At 43.1% G+C, this 18,552-nt stretch overlaps 1 protein-coding gene across 1 annotated transcript in view; it reads right to left on the bottom strand.

Moving 5' to 3' along the window:
• Positions 1 to 18,552, bottom strand: part of Pkd1l3 (polycystin 1 like 3, transient receptor potential channel interacting) — an 80,818-nt gene that overhangs the window by 3,635 nt on the left and 58,631 nt on the right. The window contains exons 17-28 of the mRNA XM_029564454.1: positions 18,119 to 18,299; positions 17,322 to 17,514; positions 16,995 to 17,229; positions 15,777 to 15,876; positions 13,620 to 13,757; positions 12,351 to 12,536; positions 6,675 to 6,984; positions 5,230 to 5,363; positions 4,275 to 4,399; positions 3,446 to 3,606; positions 1,695 to 1,905; positions 1,078 to 1,179 (exon numbers count right to left, since the gene is read on the bottom strand). Coding sequence (XP_029420314.1) covers positions 1,078 to 1,179; positions 1,695 to 1,905; positions 3,446 to 3,606; positions 4,275 to 4,399; positions 5,230 to 5,363; positions 6,675 to 6,984; positions 12,351 to 12,536; positions 13,620 to 13,757; positions 15,777 to 15,876; positions 16,995 to 17,229; positions 17,322 to 17,514; positions 18,119 to 18,299 — 2,076 coding nt within the window. The remainder of the gene's footprint in view (positions 1 to 1,077; positions 1,180 to 1,694; positions 1,906 to 3,445; positions 3,607 to 4,274; positions 4,400 to 5,229; positions 5,364 to 6,674; positions 6,985 to 12,350; positions 12,537 to 13,619; positions 13,758 to 15,776; positions 15,877 to 16,994; positions 17,230 to 17,321; positions 17,515 to 18,118; positions 18,300 to 18,552) is intronic.

Below are 18,552 nucleotides of genomic sequence, written 5' to 3'. Positions count from 1 at the left end.
TTACAAATGGTGATCACACCTGTATTAGCCCATTAACTGTTAGTAGGCACTGTTAACCAGTAACTCACAGGGTGATTAGTTTAAATGCTGTCCCCTAGCAAGAACCACAACAAAATAGCAGTTTTTTCTTGGGAAGAAAACTAATTTACCTACTTAATTAGTAGCCTTTGAATGGTAGATCAAAAGAATGATTAATCAGGGAATTTTGCCAGTTTCACTATTTTTTAATTTATGTGTATGAGTGTATTGCCTGCATGTATGTAAGTGCACCTGGGTCATGCAATGCCTCAGGAGGTCAGAAGGAGGCATCCCCTGGAGGCATCAGATATGGAACTGGAGTTACAGATGGTTGTTAGACGCCATGGGCGTGCTGGGAATTGAACCTGGGTACTCTGCAAGAGTAGGCAGCTCTTAACCTCTGAGCCATCTGTCCAGCCCCCTATTTTTTTTCCTGACTAAACACACCCCTCAGTGTTGGGACCCAATTCCTTATGAGATTCCTAATGAAGTTCCTCCCTCACTTTAAATTGTCAGGAACATTGTACTTATGTGACTGGTACCATGTAATATTTTGATAGTTGCTTAATGTTTTAATTGATATACAAGGTTTTTTTGTGCCAAGGAACTTATCTTTTACGTTACATAGGAAGACGGGTTTATGTGGGTAGTTACACAGGTGTGGGGACCGAGACCACTCCAACCTGTAAACAGAGCTAGTACTGCTCTTCCTAGGACTGCTTTGGTGTTACTTCCTTTACAGTTTCAAAGTCCATTGATAAAGCACCAGCAGTTTATGTTAATCTGGTCAGGTGTCCTTTGGCAGTGAGGGCCCCAGAAGGGGACACTTAGGACAGGCTTCTGAAAGCAGTAGCTGGTCTGCAGTGTTACCTACCGCCTTTGCCCAGCCTTTGTTCATTTGTTCATTGTTCTTGGAAGCAAGTCAGAGGATGTGTTTCCATTTTGTGCTTTCGGGGAGAGACTACTTTTTAAATACCCCTCCATCCCTCCCTTGTTAGGGCTGTCAAGCCAAACAACTCTGAAAGGAAACAGGTTTTTTTTTTTTTTTTTTTTTTTTACCTCTTTGTGGTTCGAAATTCCCATCAAGGAGCCAACAACAGTCACTGCAGAGCTGAAGAAGCTCTGGTAGTCAGAGATGCTCCATCCAAACAGCAGGTTGAACTGAACAACAGAAAGTCCAGTCAGTGGGAGCCTGATAGCTTTTCTGTCCTGAGTGCTTGATGTGGACAACATAAAGTGGTGGAAGTTTCTTGTGGCCATTCAAGTTACTGTGACTACAAAATTTATCTGACCTCCATATTTCCCGTGATCTAATATTTTTTTGTATCTTAGAGACATGGAAAACATCTGTGTTTAAAACATTATATATGGAGCTGGGCATGGTGGAGCACACTTAATCCCAGCACTCGGGAGGCAGAGCAGGTGAATCTGAGTTTGAGGCCAGCCTGATCTGCATAGCAAGTTCCAGGCCAGCTGGGGCTACAGGGAGACCATGTCTCAAAAAGACAAACAAATCCCATTATATTCGGAACATAACTAAACCCAGCTTTCCTATCTGACTTTTTCTAAAAACTGCCAATTTGATTGATGATTTTCTGTGTGGTAGCCTTTTCTGGGGGAACAGATGGGATTTTAAGACTAGTAATTAGGGAAAGACGCTGGACCTTGGGGCTTACAGTCATGGCGTAGCTGGTCAGCAAGATCAGGATGATCAGCAGAAAGCCCACCACTTCGTCCCAGGCTTTGTTCATTGTTTTGCTGATGACCTGGAACTGGGGGTTATGTCGAAGCAGATCCCACAGCTGAACAGTTGCCAAAAGAACTAGGAAGCCCATGAGGTATATGACAGCAGAGCTCACTTGCAGGGCCTCATGGAAATTGACAAATCTGTTACCAAGGAAAGCAAGGGTTACTCAGCGGGAACAGGAGCTGCTGGGGTGGTTTCTCCAGGGGTGCAGCACCTAAATCCTGCCATGTCAGACACCAGCTGTGGTGAGAGATCTTTCTAGTGTGGACCCTTGAAACAAAAAGATGAGCAAAAGTCCCCTTAGTTGGCTGGGAGCTGTGCTGGAGAAACCTTGGAAAGTGAACCCCCATTAATTTTCTTCTGCTGTCAGAAATGAATCTCTTTCCTTTTGGTCTTTTTGAGACAGGGTCTTCTGTAGACCAGGCTGGCCTTGAACTCACAGAGATCTGCCTGCCTCTGGGATTAAAGGTGTATGCCACCACGCTGGGCAAATCTTTTTTAAAAATATTTTGTTTATTGTTTTCATTTTATGTGTATGAGTGTTATGCCTGCATGGCATGTAAGTGTACCCATGTTGTGCAATGCCTCTGGAGGACAGAAGAGGCTGTAGGATCCCTTGAACTGGAGTTACAGTTGTTAGCTGCCATGTGGGTGCTGGGATTCGAACCCAGGTCTCCTGCAAGAACAGTCAGTGTTCTTAACTGCCGAGCCATCTCTCCAACCCCCAAATCTCTCTTCTTAAAAGGAGTTAACCTAATAAGAACTGCTGTTACCATGCTTGGTTGGCTGCTAACACTCATCCTGTTCTCTGACAGACATTACCCAGTGAGATGTCACAGCACCCAGAATGAAAAGGTGAGGTGAGAGATGCTGCTTGGCAGTTTGATTTTGTCAGGTAAAAGATAATTTTGTGTCATAGCAAGTGGTTACTGGGAAAGCCCCTACTGCAGTAAGCCAGTTGGCAATCACAGTTCCCATATACTGTCTTAACACTTTGGCGCCACACCACAGGCACAGCCCTTCAGGCTGCACAGACCCACCATCCCACTGTAGACAGTTCAACCTAAAGCCACTTGGGATAGTGCTTCAGGAAAAGTTCTAGTCTTGGCAATACTTGATCTGAGAAACATGCTCTTCCCCACAAGAGAGACCAGAAGTGTCTGAAAGGGATTGTTAGAAGACTGACCTGAAAACAAGCTGCTCTGCCCTTTTGTTAAGACAGGATCTCCCAGGAGCCCCAGTGGGCCTGGTTATGTAGACCAGGCTGGCCTGGAGATCCAGCCACTTGTGCCTCTCCAGTGCTGGGATTAAAGGCATGTACCACCATGACTGGCTGCTTTCTTTTTTTAAGGACGATCATCTGTCTTGCCTTAGGTGTTACGCATTGGCCACAGTAGGAAGTAATGCCCAGTTCCAGGCCTTCGCTCTGAAACTTTAATGCATTTTCATTGACAGGCTTGGTCTGGGCACTATGAAAGCAGAGCCTTTCAGCAGAGCCAGTATAAATGCTTTAGTAAATTGTTCTTCCTGCTGTGGACATAAGTGCAAGTTATATTCTGATGCACACAAGCACAGATCTGGTGGGGTAGTGGGAGAGAAGGAACCATGTAAGAACACTTGTGGTTTTCAAGCAACTTTACTCTTGAGGGAGGTGTGCCCCGCACTCTGGCTCCTGCTCACCTGTCCCGGTCATGATGGTATCGCAGCATGTTTTTATGATGCAGAGAAATACACCACAGGTCGAGTCCCAAGATGTTGAAGCTAATGAGGATTATGCTTGTGTCCAGAATGTTTCTTTTCCTAGTGAAGAATCTCCACCTCTGTCGTTTCAGCCGGCGACCCTAAATAAAGGCAGGACAGCCACCACTGTGTGGGAGATCAGCCAGGGCTGTCCCAAAGAAAGTAGTAGGGATACTTGTGCCTTCTGCAGGCAAAGCATGCAGCCTAGCACTCACCTGATCTACCATGGACACCAGGGACTGCTCTGCAGTCACTCAGAAGTGCTGCTTAAGGAAAGTCTGCACCGATACCACTATCTGTTATAATCCTCTTGAGACTGTGAACTAGTTAAGTATAAGCATCGGCTTTATAAGCTTTATTATCTTTGCAATAATTCCTATTTTAAATACTTTTGTTTGCTTTGAAACAAGGTCACACCATGTAGCACTCGCTAACCTGGAACTTGCTATGTAGACCAGGCTAGCTGCCTCAAAATCACCAGAGATAAGCCCATCTCTGCCTCCTGAGTGCTGGGATTAAATGTGTACAGTTACATGCCCAGCCCTATCATGAGTACTTTTTGTTCAGCATACTTTCTTGCCATTACTTCATACAGGGGTAACAAAACTATACAAAATACTATGTATTAAGAGCACACAATTATTTAACTTGAAAGCATTGAAGAAACTATTCTACTTAGAAAACCCATCAGTCTCTGAATTCAGGCCTTTGGAAAGGACCATAATTGTAGTTACAGCCGTACTTCTCACACCTAACATTTGCAGTTCACCTGTATGAACGTGTAGTAGCAGATGAGTAGATAGTAGATGACTTGTGAGACAATCCAGGCAAAGCCCCTCTCTGCTATCTGAAGGGAGGTTAAACTGTCCAGTCTTAGAGAGGTGAAGAAGGGCCCTAGGAATAACAAAAAACACCTGAGTCAAACATCTGTCAACTTGTCCCTTCAAAAACCCTCAACTGTTGCTGTAGCATCAATTTTAGACATTTTAGTCTCCACACTCTTAGTATTTCCTGTAGAACTATCCAAAACATTAAATAAATCGTGGGCAAAGCTACTAGAGAAATGTCACTAAACTCAGCAGAGAAAAAATATGTATATTGTTGATCTCGCCTAGAGGCAAATGTCATTGGCTGAACACCTGATACAAGTGTTCCCCTTTTCAACTTAGAGCAGCATAGAGATAAGATTTTAAAGTACTGGGGTTGGAGGGATGGCTCAGCAGTTAAGAGCATTGGCTGCTCTTGCCGAAGACCTGGGTTTGGTACCCAGCATCTGTCTACATGGCAACTAACAACCAACCATCCGTAACTCCAGTTTCAGGGCATCTGGCACCCTCTTCTTACCTGTGGGCATTGCATGACATGAGTGTACTTACATACATGCAGACAATGCACTCATACACATAAAATAAAAATAATACACCGGGCATGGTGGTGCACACCTTTGATCCCAGTACTCAGGAGGCAGAGGCAATCATACTTTAGCATAATCATTTTAAGATTATATATATATATGGTGTCTTTTTGAGACACCTGTATCCCCAGCTGGTCTGGAACTCACTTTGTAGACCAGGCTGGCTTTGAACTCACAGAGATCTGCCTCTGTCTCCTGAGTGCTGGGACTAAAGGTGTGTGCTATCAGCTCTTAACCAATGGTATAAGATCAATAAGCCTTGTCCTGATACTCCCAGGTCAGAGAGAAAGGAGAGAAGAGACCTTCATACCTACACCAGTGGACTCCAAAATTAGGGTCACAACACAGAACAGGTTCACGTTAGCATTGAAGACAACAAATTCCACAAAGAGTACTTTTGTGCAATGATCTAGCCAGTGTGTCTGCTGGAGGTGCTGTAGGACTCTGTGGAAACAAGGAAATGTGCCAGCTACTTCAGTGTTGTAAGGGAGGAAAGTGTCCCAGCACTGTCACATGCACGAGAAGCCACATTCCTCAATCTAGTGTGCCTATAAAACACTTCCCTGGTTAGTAGCATCCACTCTCCCCAGTGTTAACAGGAATATAAGAAATGGGAATGTTCACAATAGTGGTCACACCAGAGTTAAAAATTCAGGAAACCTTGCTTGCCATGGAATATTAAGACAGGCTTCACATGTGATGTCACTATTTGAAGCATTAAAAATTGCTAACAGCAATGCAACACTGAGAAGTGGAAGAAGTATAAATGCCATTATTTGACCTCATTTTTTAGTCATTCCTTGCTGAAGTAAATTTGAAAACAATTTTTAGATGTTTATTACATTTATTTATGGGGAAGGGTGTGTGTGTGGAGGTTACAGGACAACTTGGAGGAGTGGTTTCTCTCGCTCCACCATGTGGTTCCAGGGGTCAATCTCAGGTCATCAGGCTTTATGGAAAGCACTTTTACTCACTTGAGCCATCTCACCAACCCAGAAAACAATTTTATTTTTAATTATGCATGTAAGTGGGTGCCTATAAGGGTTTGTGCACACAAATACAGTGCTGAAGTTACAGGCTGCTGTGAGCCGCTCCGTGTTGATGCTGGGAATTGAACTCCAGGCCTCTGGAAGAGCAGTGCACACTCTTAACCCTAAGTCATCTCTTGAACCCCCAATAATTTTTTGGAGGGGGGAGTTCTTTTTGAGACAGGGTTTCCCTGTAGCCCCAGCTGGCCTGGAACTCACTATGCATACCTGGCTGGCCTTGTACTCACAGAGATCTGCCTGCCTCTGCCTCCCAAGTGCTGGGATTAAAGGCGTGCACCACCACACCTGGCAAACCCCCAGTAATTTTAATTTAGACTTCTTCATTCATGACAACAAAGGTTCTCAGGGTTCATGTGTGAAACTATAAGTCTCTGGCAATTTAATTTTGGCTTTGAACTTTCAGTTAATGTATACATCAGGATTCAAAAAGGATAGTTTCCTTTTATATTTGTGTTTAAGAAAGAATTGAAATAAATCTCTTATCAAATTAATACTTTTTTGAAATTATCAAGATCAAAACATACCTGTAACTTGAACCAGAAAAATTTAAATTAAAAGGTGTATTTTCTTAGCAGTCTAAAATAAAAGTATCTCTTAAGTGCCATAGACAGCTGTGGCAACTACTCAGATGGGTCCTGAATGCCCAGCTGTCCTGAGTGGCCAGAAGCAAACATCCCAGTCCTTGTTCTGGCTCAGGCTCACTCACCTGGTTGCAGTACTGGACTTTCTTCCAAGTCTCACAACATAGCCTCCTCCTGAGTAAGCGGCAAATTCCCCTTGGATAGGAGAGCCACCGAGTGACTCCTGATTCTGATAATGCCAAATGCTGTCTGACTGTGTGGTGTTTGGATCAGGGGGGCCCCAGCCAACCCCATAGTTTGCTGTATCCTCCTGATGTTGGGGATATGGCTTCACTTGTTCTTGGACAGACACTGGGGAGAGTATGGCATTAGGAATGCGAATCTGACGAAGCAAAACATTGCCCAGAAGAAAGGAGTTTCCATCAGTAATAAATCCTAATAAGGGGAAAGAAACAAAATTGCTTTTTTGTTAACTGAATGAGGCCATCCATGTATACTTTCATCAGTCATTTTGAAAACATTTAGAGATATCAATTCCCCAAATTAATCTGAGTTTATTTCCTTAAATCTATTTCTACAGTTATATAAGCTTTTAATGCATAAAGAGCTACAAATCAAAAGGCAAAACAATTTAGTCGAATGAAAAGTTGGCAAAATAGTTTTTCTTCTTGTGGATATTCATTCTTTTTATTTTTTATGTGTATGAGTGTCATGCCTGCATACAAGTGCACCCCTGTTGTGCAATGCCTGCAGAGATCAGCAGAGGGCATCAGATCCCCTGGAACTGGAGCTATGGATGGTTAGCCACCATGTGGGTGCTGGGATTTGAACCTGGGTCTTCTACAAGAACAACCAGTGCTCTTAACTGCTGAGCCTTCTCTCCAGCCCCTCAACATTCTTTCATTCTTTGAATCAATATGCACTGTGTGCTCACACAAATCATGTTCCAGTCTAGGTGCCAGGTTACTATAGTGGGTACAAGGGAGTTCCTGCCCACGGAGAGCCCATGTGTGAGGAACAAGCAGGACATGCAATAATCAAGCAATAATCAGGCAATGATAAGGGATATGGGGGGAAAATAAGCAGGTCAGAGTGTTGAGGAGTAAGAAGTGCTGTTAAGATGAGTACAGAAAGTTTCTCTGAGGGTGTGACATGCAATGTAGGTTCCAAGGGAGCAGCAGGTTCCAAGTTCCCATGATGGCATACTTGCTATATTTAAGGCAGGCCCCAGGACCTTAACTAACTGAAGATGAGGGTTAGAAGAAGAAAAAGATGATGTAGCTAAGAACTGGACTGACCAGGCCCTTAGGAACTTAGGAATGGATTCGGAATTTTATTCTAAATGTCTCCTAAATGGGAGATTTTGAACAGGAGATTAACATAGCTTTATGGTTTAAAAATTTAAATTGAAGGGGTGGTAAGATGGCTCAGCACTTAAGAGCACATACTGTTCTTGCAGAGGACCTGAGTTCAAATCTCAGCACCTATGCTGGGCAGTTCACAACCGACTCTAACTCCAGCTCTTGGTGATCTGATGCTTCTGGCCTCTGGGGGTACTTGCATTCATATGCACATAGCCCCCCATAATTTAAAAATTGAAATATGTATATATGTGTATATATATATATACATGAGAAAACAAAGAAAGGAAAAGAGGAATGGTTTGCTATTATGAAGGTGAAAAATGACACCTTGGTTTACTTCTTACATTTCTCTCAAATCTTCAGTTGCAAAGATTCTCCTGTCTTCCAGAGCCCCTTGTATTGTATGAAAACACCAATTTCACTGGGATGTTGGGGATGTGGGCCAACTCTAGTACATTAATAGGAGTACTTAAAACTGGCAATATTTTTTTTTCAGTGCTAGTAATTGACCACTAATCTGTATCTCCAGCCCTTGTTTGAGTCTCCCTATGTAGCCCAGGCTGGCCTCCACTTCCCAAGGGTTGGGATTACAAGTATCATGCACCATCACACCCAGTTAACAATATCTTTTTTGGGGGGGGAGGGGATCTTTTTGAGACATGGTCTTTTTGTAGCCCTAGCTGTCCTGGAGCTCACTATATAGATCAGGCTGGCCTCCATCCACCTGCCTCTGCCTCCTGAGTGCTGGAATTAAAGGCATATACCACCCTGCCCAGCTAGTAATATCTTTTCAAAATTAAAAATGAATATGTACTTTGACCTAGCAAGTCTTTTCCAAGGTACTTATCTTACAGAGCACAAGGTGATGTACTTAAAATGAGAACAGTCTTAGTATTATGAAGGTTGGAAATAATTTATCTGCAATGGAATCTGCATAAGTGAATAAAACATAATAGGGGCAGCGTTATATATACGGATGGGGAAATCCCAGATAAATTGGGGGAAAAGCCAAATTCATGACAATATTGGGAGTTTGCCAACCATTTACTATAATTTTTTTTTCTTCTTTTTGAAGCAGGGGCTCCCTGTAGCTCCAGCTGGCCTGGAACTCACTATGGAGACTAGGTTGGCCACAAATTCACAGAGCTCCACCTGCCTCTGCCTCCTGAGTGCTGGGAATAAAAGCATGTACCATCACGTCCAGCCTATTTGTTTTCTAAATACCCGTAACCTGTGGGAAACTGGAGAAAGGTCAGCTGGCTCTTTTAGGGCTCCAACTCTGTGGGCTCCCAAAGGATCTATTCCCCGGACTTTATCTAAGCAGGCTTAGTTAATGACTGTTTAGCCAAAGGTCAATGGCTTGAGCAAAAATTTGAACTAATGAGACTAGGCTATAAGTTTCGAAAGTAATAATTTTAAAAGTTGATTAAGCTGGAGAGATGGCTCAGCAGTTAAGAACACTGACTTCTCTTCCAGGAAACCTGGGTTTGGTTCCCAAACCTTCATAGTAGCTAACACCTGCTGCCTGTAACTCCAGTTTCAGGGGATCTGACACCTTCTTCTGGCCTTTGTGGATACTGCATGCATGGCTTCATTTACATATAAGTAAAACACTCATATAAAAACAAAAATATATATAGGGTCTGGAGAGATGGCTCAGTAGTTAAGAGCACTGGCTGCTCTTCCAGAGAACATGAGTTTGGTTCCCAGACTTTCAAGGCAGCTAATAACTGCCCACAACTAACTCCAGTTTAATGGCCTCTTTTGACCTCTGCAGACATTGCATGTATGTGTTCATACATACATGCAGGCAAATCAAACACATAAAGCCAAGTGTAGTGGCGCATGCCTTTAATCCCAGCACTCAGGAGGCAGAGGCAGGCAGATCTCTGTGAATTTGAGGCCAGCCTGGTCTATATAGTGAGTTCCAGGCCAGTTGGGGCTACAGGAGGACCCTGTCTCAAAAAGACAAACAAAACAAAAAACACCACCACACACACAAAATAAAAAAATACTTTTTAAAAAGTTGATTAGGTAAGTCATGTTAGTGCCTTTTTTTTTTTTTTTTTGAGACAGTGTCTCCCTGTATCCCCAACTGGCCTGGAACTATGTAGACCAGGCTGGCCTTGATCTCATAGAGATCCATCTGCCTCTGACTCTTAAGTGCTGAGATTAAAGGCGTGTGCCCCTATGCCTGGAGTTAGTGTCAATTTTAACCACTTTTCACTACCTCTCATGCCTACTTTATTATTTTTTTTAAGCAAAATCTTACTTTGTAGCCCAGGCTGGCCCCAAACTCAGGATCCTGCCTCTACCTCATAGTGCTGGGATTACAGACACTACCCCTGGCCTATTATCCTCATCATAAGGTTTCCTATTTCTGTGCACTACTTATATCAATTCCATAGTTCTAGATTGTTAGCTTAGCTCCACACTCCGGTACTGTGTGCAGACAATGTTCTGAGCACTCAGATCTACTGACATTTCAATCTTCACATCTGTCATATGGGGTAGGTCCTAGGAGTCTCCCCATTGTATGGGGGGAAGATAAGGCTGAGAAATTTGCCCAAGATCACACTGCTGGTAGTGGTGTATGAATCTGGGAAGTCTGGTGCTCAGTTTGCTCTTTAGATAACGATGGTAATATTGGAACCAAGAACGAATGTAGCCCTCTCAACTTTTGCTGCCTCAAGTTCTAATAACTTTGATTTTGTTAGTATTTTATCTAGCAGTTACATATTGCAAGTAGAATGTACCTGGAACCTAAAACTCATCATCTAAAATTGAACTAAGGGGAAAAAATCAACATACATTGATTAGGAGTTATCATCTATAAGAACTTGCTTTTTAAAACTGTATTTGTAATTTATGTGTACGAGTGTTTTGCTTGCATGTGTGTAAGTGCTACCATGATATGCAGTGTCCAAAAAGGCCAGTAGATAGCATTGGTTCCCCCCGGAACTGGAGTTAGAGACAGTTGTTAGCCGCTGGGATGCTGGGAACTGAGCCTGGGTGGCCTGCAAGGGCAGCCAGTGCTCTTAACTGCTGAGCCATCCCTCCAGCCCCTGTAATAACTTTATGGGCTCTTTTCTTTTTTTTTAGACAGGGTCTTCCTGTGGCTCCAGCTGCCTGGAACTCACTCTGTAGACCAGGCTGGCCTTGAACCCACAGAGGATCCACCTCCCTGTAATAACTTTTACACACCAAGCACACCTTCAAAAAAAACTGAAAATGTGGGGCTAGAGAAATGACTCAGCGGTTAGGAGTACTGGTTGTTCTTGTAGAAGACCCAGGTTTGATTCCCAGCACCCACATGGTAGCTAACAATCCTCCATAACTCCAGTTCCAGGGGATCTGATGCCCTCTTCTGTCCTCTGTGGGCACTGCATAACTCGGGTGCACTTACACACACGCAGGCATAACACTCATGCACATAAAAAAATAATGAAACTGAAAATGTGGGTGCTGGAGAGAGAGATGGCTCAGCAGTTAAGAGCACCTGCTGCTCTATCATAAGGACCAAAGTTCCCAGCACACACATCAGGTGGCTCACAAATGCTTATAATTCTAGCTCCAAGGAATCCAATGACCTCTTCTGGCCTCCACAGGTATCTGCATACACACATGAACATACACTCACATAGAAACAAACACACACAAATAAAAAAGTAAAATCAATCTTTTAGAAACAACTGAAAACGTTTGCTAAGATGATTCTGTGTTTCAGATTCTTTTCAGGATCATAGGGGATGTCCTAAATCTCATCATGAAGACACCAACCCTGAGATAAAGTAACGATTTCCAGATTTTAGCTTCCTTAACAAGATACAGAGTTATATAATGGAAAGTGTGGGTAACCCGTGAACAGCAGCAAGCAAGCGGTCCTTAGGGAAGAACATTTTAAGCACTTCAGCTCGCTTCAGGGCAAACCTCAGGAACTCCTCTTGTGGTGAGATTTAGGGCACAGGCCTCATTTTGTCCATCTTGTCAGCTCCTCCTGAAGGCCCCTGCACACTGTACATGTTGTTCAATGTGTGTTTGTGGACTGAACTGGAGAACCACACACTTACAGAGATGGAGTCACAGAGCTGAGAAAAAGAGCATGTACTGCCAAAATCTCATGTGATGATCACATCCCTGACTGCTCAGCGGTGTGGCTGAGTCTCAGGAGTCAACTGCAGTTACTATTCATGCTGAAAATGACTCAGTCCTCATCCTTAACTTCTTGTGACATCCACCAGTGGGACTCAGCCTAAGGCCTGATCACCATGAGTGAACTGTCATTAACTGAACCTTCTGCATGAATTGAATAAGCCCTTTGTAGTGTTCACAGAGTTGCGGCCATAATGAAAAGCCAGCTGACCTTTCTCAAAAGCCAGTTCCTTTTGGGCCATGGTAGGGTCAGGAGGACTAGCTGTCCCTGGACCACGTCCTTACCTCTGTAATCCCCATATAGGTTAGGAAGAAGGGTGTGGTTGGCCCAGGGATAGAAATCCTCAAGAAGCTTGATTTCTGAGAAATGGTGAGAAAAACTCTTCCAGATGGCTTGATGGAGGAAAAACTGATTGGAGTTCTTTGCAGAGTAGATTGTAGTCATCAGTAGGACCAGGAAGAGGGTTTGTACTAGTTTAGAACAACAAAAGAACATACTTGAGCCAGGCGTGGTGTCCCACACCTTTGAGCCCAGCACTGGGAGGCAGAGGCAGGTGGATCTCTGAGAGTTCAAGGCCAGCCTGGTCTACATGGAGTTTTCCAGGCCAGCTGGGGATATAGGGAGACCCTGTCAAAAAGACCAAAAAAATAAAAAAAGGACCATATTTGAGTACTTAACTTAGATATCTAAACTTTTTTACTTTTTTCATTTTTCCTATACCTATAGACTTTTGCAGGTAAAAAACAGTGAAAATGGGAAATTTTAAGCTGTTAAACTTTATACATATGTATACATATATACATAGAAATAAACATGTATATACATATCTATTTCCTTTCTAGAATTATCCTACCTACCAATAATCAGAATTTAACTCGCGATACATAACATCCCTCATAAAAGCATTGAATTTTAGTTTCCAGAACTGAATGTTTTTTTCTCATTCTGACTTCTCTTGACAATGTTCACAAGAAGGGAAGGCATTAAACCCAGAATTGTTCTTTTCTGGTCTTTGGTCTGGGGACTCCAATAGGATACGACATATGTTGAAACCAGTCACCCACCCAGAATTTAGAAAGTATGTAAATCAGGCATTTTGCATTTTGCAATTGGAGACTGTGACCTTTTTAAGGTCACAATGAACTGAGGACTTGAAGTTCAGGCGTCTTTCCACTGATCATATAACCTGGATCATTGGAATTCCAAATTCCATTTCAAAAGACACTTTTCAGGGCTGGAGAGATGGCTCAGTGGTGAGGAGCACCGGCTGCTCTTGCAGAGGACCCAGATTTGAGTCCCAGTACCCACATGGCAACTAACAACCATCTGTAACTCCAGTTTCAGGAAAATCTGACCCCTTCTGACCCGAGGGCATTAGACGACATGGATGCACTTACATGCAGGCAATACACTCATATACATAAAATATTTTTTTCAAAAAGACACTGTGCCTTCCCTGTTGTCTATCCTGTTCTCACGACCCCTTTCCCTCCATGTCGGTGGGCTGCGGGGGTGTGTGGTGCAGGGTGCATGCTGCCGCTGTGCCTTCATACCCAGCACATCTCCGGTCAGCTTGAGCAGGTTCTTTTTCCACTCTCTCTCTGGGCGCTTGGCTGGACTAGTCATAGCTGGGGCTCTATAGATGGGGTTGTTCTCGTCTCTCACACTGGGTAACAGTGAAGAACATTTTGCTGTAAGAAATTGAAATATGAGCCAAAGAAACATTACATTTCATTGTTTACCATTTGTTGAGCATCTTCTGCCGAGGTGGCCTTTCCCAGCTATCTAGAAAAGGGGCTGGTGGGTCTTTTTAAAAATTCCAATCCAGCAGGGCGTGGTGGCGCACGCCTTTAATCCCAGCACTCAGGAGGCAGAGGCAGGTGGAACTCTGTGAGTTCAAGGCCAGCCTGGTATACATAGTGAGTTCCAGGACAGCTGGGGCTACAGGGAGACCCTGTCTCAAAAAGACCAAAACAAAAAAAATTCCAATCCATTGTGAACCAAAACTTAAATTAAAAAAATAATCCATTCGTAGAAAAAGGAAATTAAATGCAAACTTGTAAAACACACACTTGGGGCTGGAAGTGCAGCTTGTACAGTGTGTTCCCTTTCCCTCCCCCTTTCATCCCTCCCTTGATCCCTTCCAGGATCTCTTTATGTAACCCAGGCTGGCTCACAATTGTGACTTGTGATCTTCCTGCCTCAGTCTCTTACATGCTGAGATTACACAACCTGCTGAATAAGGATTTTTTTTTTTTTTTTTGATGTTAGGGATCCAACCCAGGGCCTTATGCACACCAAACAAGTGCTCTTCCATTGAGTATACCCCCAGCCCTTCTATTTTGACAATTAGGTTCAATAGGCATAGCTAGCTGTATGCTTCTAAGTACTGACTATTTCCGTACTTGTCCTGGACTGAAGTCCAGTGGTTCTTGTCAGTAGAGGACACTTGGGGAACACTATTCCCAGGCTGTGTTAATGTGGGTAGAAATCATCTGGATTTCTATTAAGATGCAGATTCTGGGATGAGGCTCAACCTACATTTCTGAAAATTTCAGGAGATGCTGCTGCTGGTCTAAAGACTGTGCTGAAGAGAAGAATGTGGAGACAAGTAACAAGAGGGAAGGAGAGAGAGGGAAAGACTGGGAGAGAAAGAAAATGACAGAGAACTTGCCGGCATATATGTGCCAAATGACACGTGATCACTGAAGAATAAACAGCTCTCCTCCAAAGAAGGCTGGCGAGGGCTTCACAGAAGAAGCGATGTTTGACTTTCTTTTTCAGTGCTGGGGATCACACCCAGGACCTCGTATATGCCAGGCTAGCAGTCTACCAATATACCCCAGGCCAACATTTGTCTAGAAGGGTGAGTCATAGTTCTTCAGATGGGTAAGGGCGAGGCTTTAGACAAAGCAGTTCAAAATGCATAAGAAATGAAATAAGGGCAAGAAAAGCACTTTCAAGTGAGATTATTAATTTAAAAAATCTCACAAATTAAGGAGTACTCACCCCTTAGCACATCTACTGCTCAGTTTAGGCAAGTGATCGCTAGCCTCCCTGAGAGGGGCGACCCTTTCCTGAGTCTTGGAGATCACGCCCATCGTTTTCACGTCATAGATTCATTTATGGAGGACACACACACGTATCTTCTAGTCAAGACGTGCACGATTTCACATAGTAAAATTCTGTGCTAACGTCTCTGCAACTTGCAATTTTGGCCCAGTGTTGTGTTTATGATGTTCCTCTGGGTGATATGAGAGATGGTCAGTGTTTTAGAGAAGGGGTTCCCTCAGGCTTAGTGACTGAATGTGGGGAAGTAGAAGTTTTAGGATTATTCTGATGTGTGCAGAGCACATGATGGACTTGATGAAATGAGAAAAGAGAAAAGTAGATTTGTGGGGCAGATAAACAGTTCTGTCACTGAAGGCATTCAGAAACAGATGGCAAGCAAAATGCCATCTGGGGCTCAGAAGGAGGAGAGATGAAGGAGAGTTAGAATACAGGGGACTCCAAGTGCTGAGGGGATGGGATGGCTTTCAGAGGCTTGCATGAGCTTGTGACACACAGAGGAGGAGCAGTCAATGAGCTGAGTAGAGACAACAAGATCTCTGAATGGATAAATCTGAATCAGGGAGGTGGCTGGAATTCTACTGTTTTTGTATCATTTGCTCCTTGCAAGATTAGACAGCAGTTGGAATAATTTGAATTACCCCAAAGTGCCACAATTCTCTTGGTTTGTTGTTCCTTGTCTTTGTTAAGCTGTGGTACTTGATTCATCATCACTGAGAAGAAGAATGTGAGGAAGATCACCTGGAGAGGAGAATCATGGGAAACTCAATGAGCAAGCATTGTAAGCTCCCAGAAGATGACATCATGTATAGAGGAGAGGGCAAGTATCAAACAGTACATTTATATATGTTGTGTATGTGTCTGTGTGTAGGTCAGGACAGCTTGCAAGAATCCATTCTGTCTTACTATGCGGACTCTGGAGATCAAATTCAGGTCGTCAGGCTTGGTGGAAAGTGCCTTTACCTGCTGAGCCATCTTGCCAACTCCTTGTGTGAATATTTTGATGATAAATTGTTGAGGCTGGAGAGATGGCTCAGCAGTTAAGAGCACAGACTGCTCTTACAGAGGACCCGGGTTTGATTCCCAGCACCCACATGGCGGCTAAAAACTATCTGTAAATCCAGTTTCAGGGGATCCAATGCCTTCTTCTGACCTCTGCAGGCACCGCGCAGCACAGATACACTTACACACATGCGGGCAATATACTCATACACATAAATATTAAAAAAGAAAATTTTAATTTAGGTGTTGTAATGGTTTATATTTTAAAAAGAATCTAACTTTTAGAGCCATGTATACAAATACTTATGGATAAAATGATGTGAAGTTTGGAATTTTCTTTTCAAAATAGATTAAAAAAAAAACAAACAAAAAAACCCAGGATTGGCCATCAGTTGCTAATTGTTGATACTGGGTAACAGTACTTGAGATTCATTATGCTTTTTAAAAATATTTTATTATTTTTATTTTATGTGTATGAGTGTATTGCCTGCATGTGTATAAGTGCACCCATGTAGTGCAATGCCCAAGGAGGTCAAAATAAGGCATTGGGTTCCCTGGAACTGGAGTTATGGACGTTAGTTAGCCGCCATGTGGGTGTTGGGAATCGAACCTTTATGTAGGTTCTAGAGATTGAGCCCAGATCATTAGGCTTATGTTATCAGGCAGAAAGTACCTTTATCTGCTGAGCCATCCCATCAACCCCAATGTTTGGTTTTGTTTCGCTGTTGTTACTTCACATATATACCTCACAAATGTCACTGTCTATTGACTTACTATTAAACTGTCAACACACCTGGCTTTGCACCTACGGGTCTCAGTTTCTCCAATCATAATGGTCCCTCCCTTTCCTCATATACCTTCATTGGCTGGCTGATGAAGATGTCTTGAAGCACTGATAACATCATTGAAACAACCCAGCTGGTGGCTTGGTCTTTGCTCAATTCCAAGGTATAAAGTGCTATAAAAAAAGCTGAAGCCAGGCTAATGACACCTAGGAGGAGCCAGCAGGTAGAAGTCAACCACGTGAACAGGTAAACAGACTCGAGCTTCTTCCCTTCTTCTGGGCTCAGGATGGGGAAACTGGTTGTGTCCCTGAAGAATAAAAATTGAAGAAATAATCTGTACTCAAGACTAAGAGAGGGTCAGAAAGTTTGCAGGTAGTGACAGAGCTCACAGTGCCTTACCTGCTTGGCCCTTGCTCTCTGGAAAGAATCTGTGCCTCCAGGAGTTTCTGGAGGTTTTGAAGATGACTGGCTGCTTCTAAGAAGTCACAGGACTGGTGGACCCGGGCAAGACCTAGCACATCTAAGTGAGATTTCAATCTCTGCAGCACTTGGAGTAAGTAGCGGCAGAAGTGACGATGGTTTTCAGAAACCTCTGTGGATTTAGTTTAAGTTGATACATTCGCAAGTGGGAGATTTCAATAAATAGCAGTCAGTGATAGAGATTAGCAATTTATGAGTAAAGCTAAAATTTCCCAGTGCTGAGGGAGACAGGTCCTGACACTGTTACACTCTTCATTTCTCTGAAGATGCTGATGAATTTGTGACAACTGTAAAATTCTAAACTTTGAGCTATAAAATTTTAAAACCTCACTGATCTTCCACCAGAACTTCAGCACATGAAACCTATATAGCAAGTGCCCAGAGACCCAAAGTGCATGCAAGAATCCATAAATCATGCAACCTCTTGGTCCCACAGAAGAAAAAATTGGCAAGTTTTAGCTGAGGAAATATGAGGATCACAGAGAATATTTTTGTAATTTTACAATCAGTACTGTAGTTTTATCACCAAACTGTCTAAAAGTCAACACAGAGAACAAAGCTATCAGCTCTACATCAAAAGCTTAAGGAGATTAAAGGAAGCATACATGACATTATGCTTGTTGCTTATGCTGAAAGGTAAAAGTGAATAACATGAAAGGCATGCACGGGAGTGGAGGCAGAGGGTGGATCAATCACTAAAATCTACTGGACTTTACCATTCGCCCAGTGGGATCCTGCCAGCCGGTAACAGCCTCGATCTTCTACGTGAGAATAAATGAGGCTGGATAAAAGCTTCACCAGCTTGTTAGTGTCACAAGAACTCCATGAAGATAGTTCATACTCTGAGAGTAGATGTGTATTTCTTCTGAGCAAGAATCCCACAGTTTCCTTTAATTCCTGAATACAGAGCCAAGTTGAGAGAAGTCAGTCTGTTTTACATTAGCCAAGCACTGGGAGCAATTACAGATGGCCAGACTGTTTCATTATTCAGGGGCACATGCTTGGTGTAGAGAGCCTGACTACCTCATTTTCTCTCTAATTTCTCAGAGAGGAGTCACCTCACAGTGCCTTCACGACCATTTTATGAGAAACTACAGATTGAAAGGAGGGACCGTTTGCTCAAACATCAAAAACCAAAACAGCTCCAGAG

The sequence above is a fragment of the Nannospalax galili genome, unplaced genomic scaffold (assembly GCF_000622305.1).
Source record: "Nannospalax galili isolate Female #2095 unplaced genomic scaffold, S.galili_v1.0 scaffold56, whole genome shotgun sequence".
In the NCBI taxonomy this organism is placed as follows: domain Eukaryota; kingdom Metazoa; phylum Chordata; class Mammalia; order Rodentia; family Spalacidae; genus Nannospalax; species Nannospalax galili.
The sequence above is the reverse complement of the archived record's forward strand: the minus strand, read 5'-3'. Positions and strand labels throughout refer to the sequence as shown.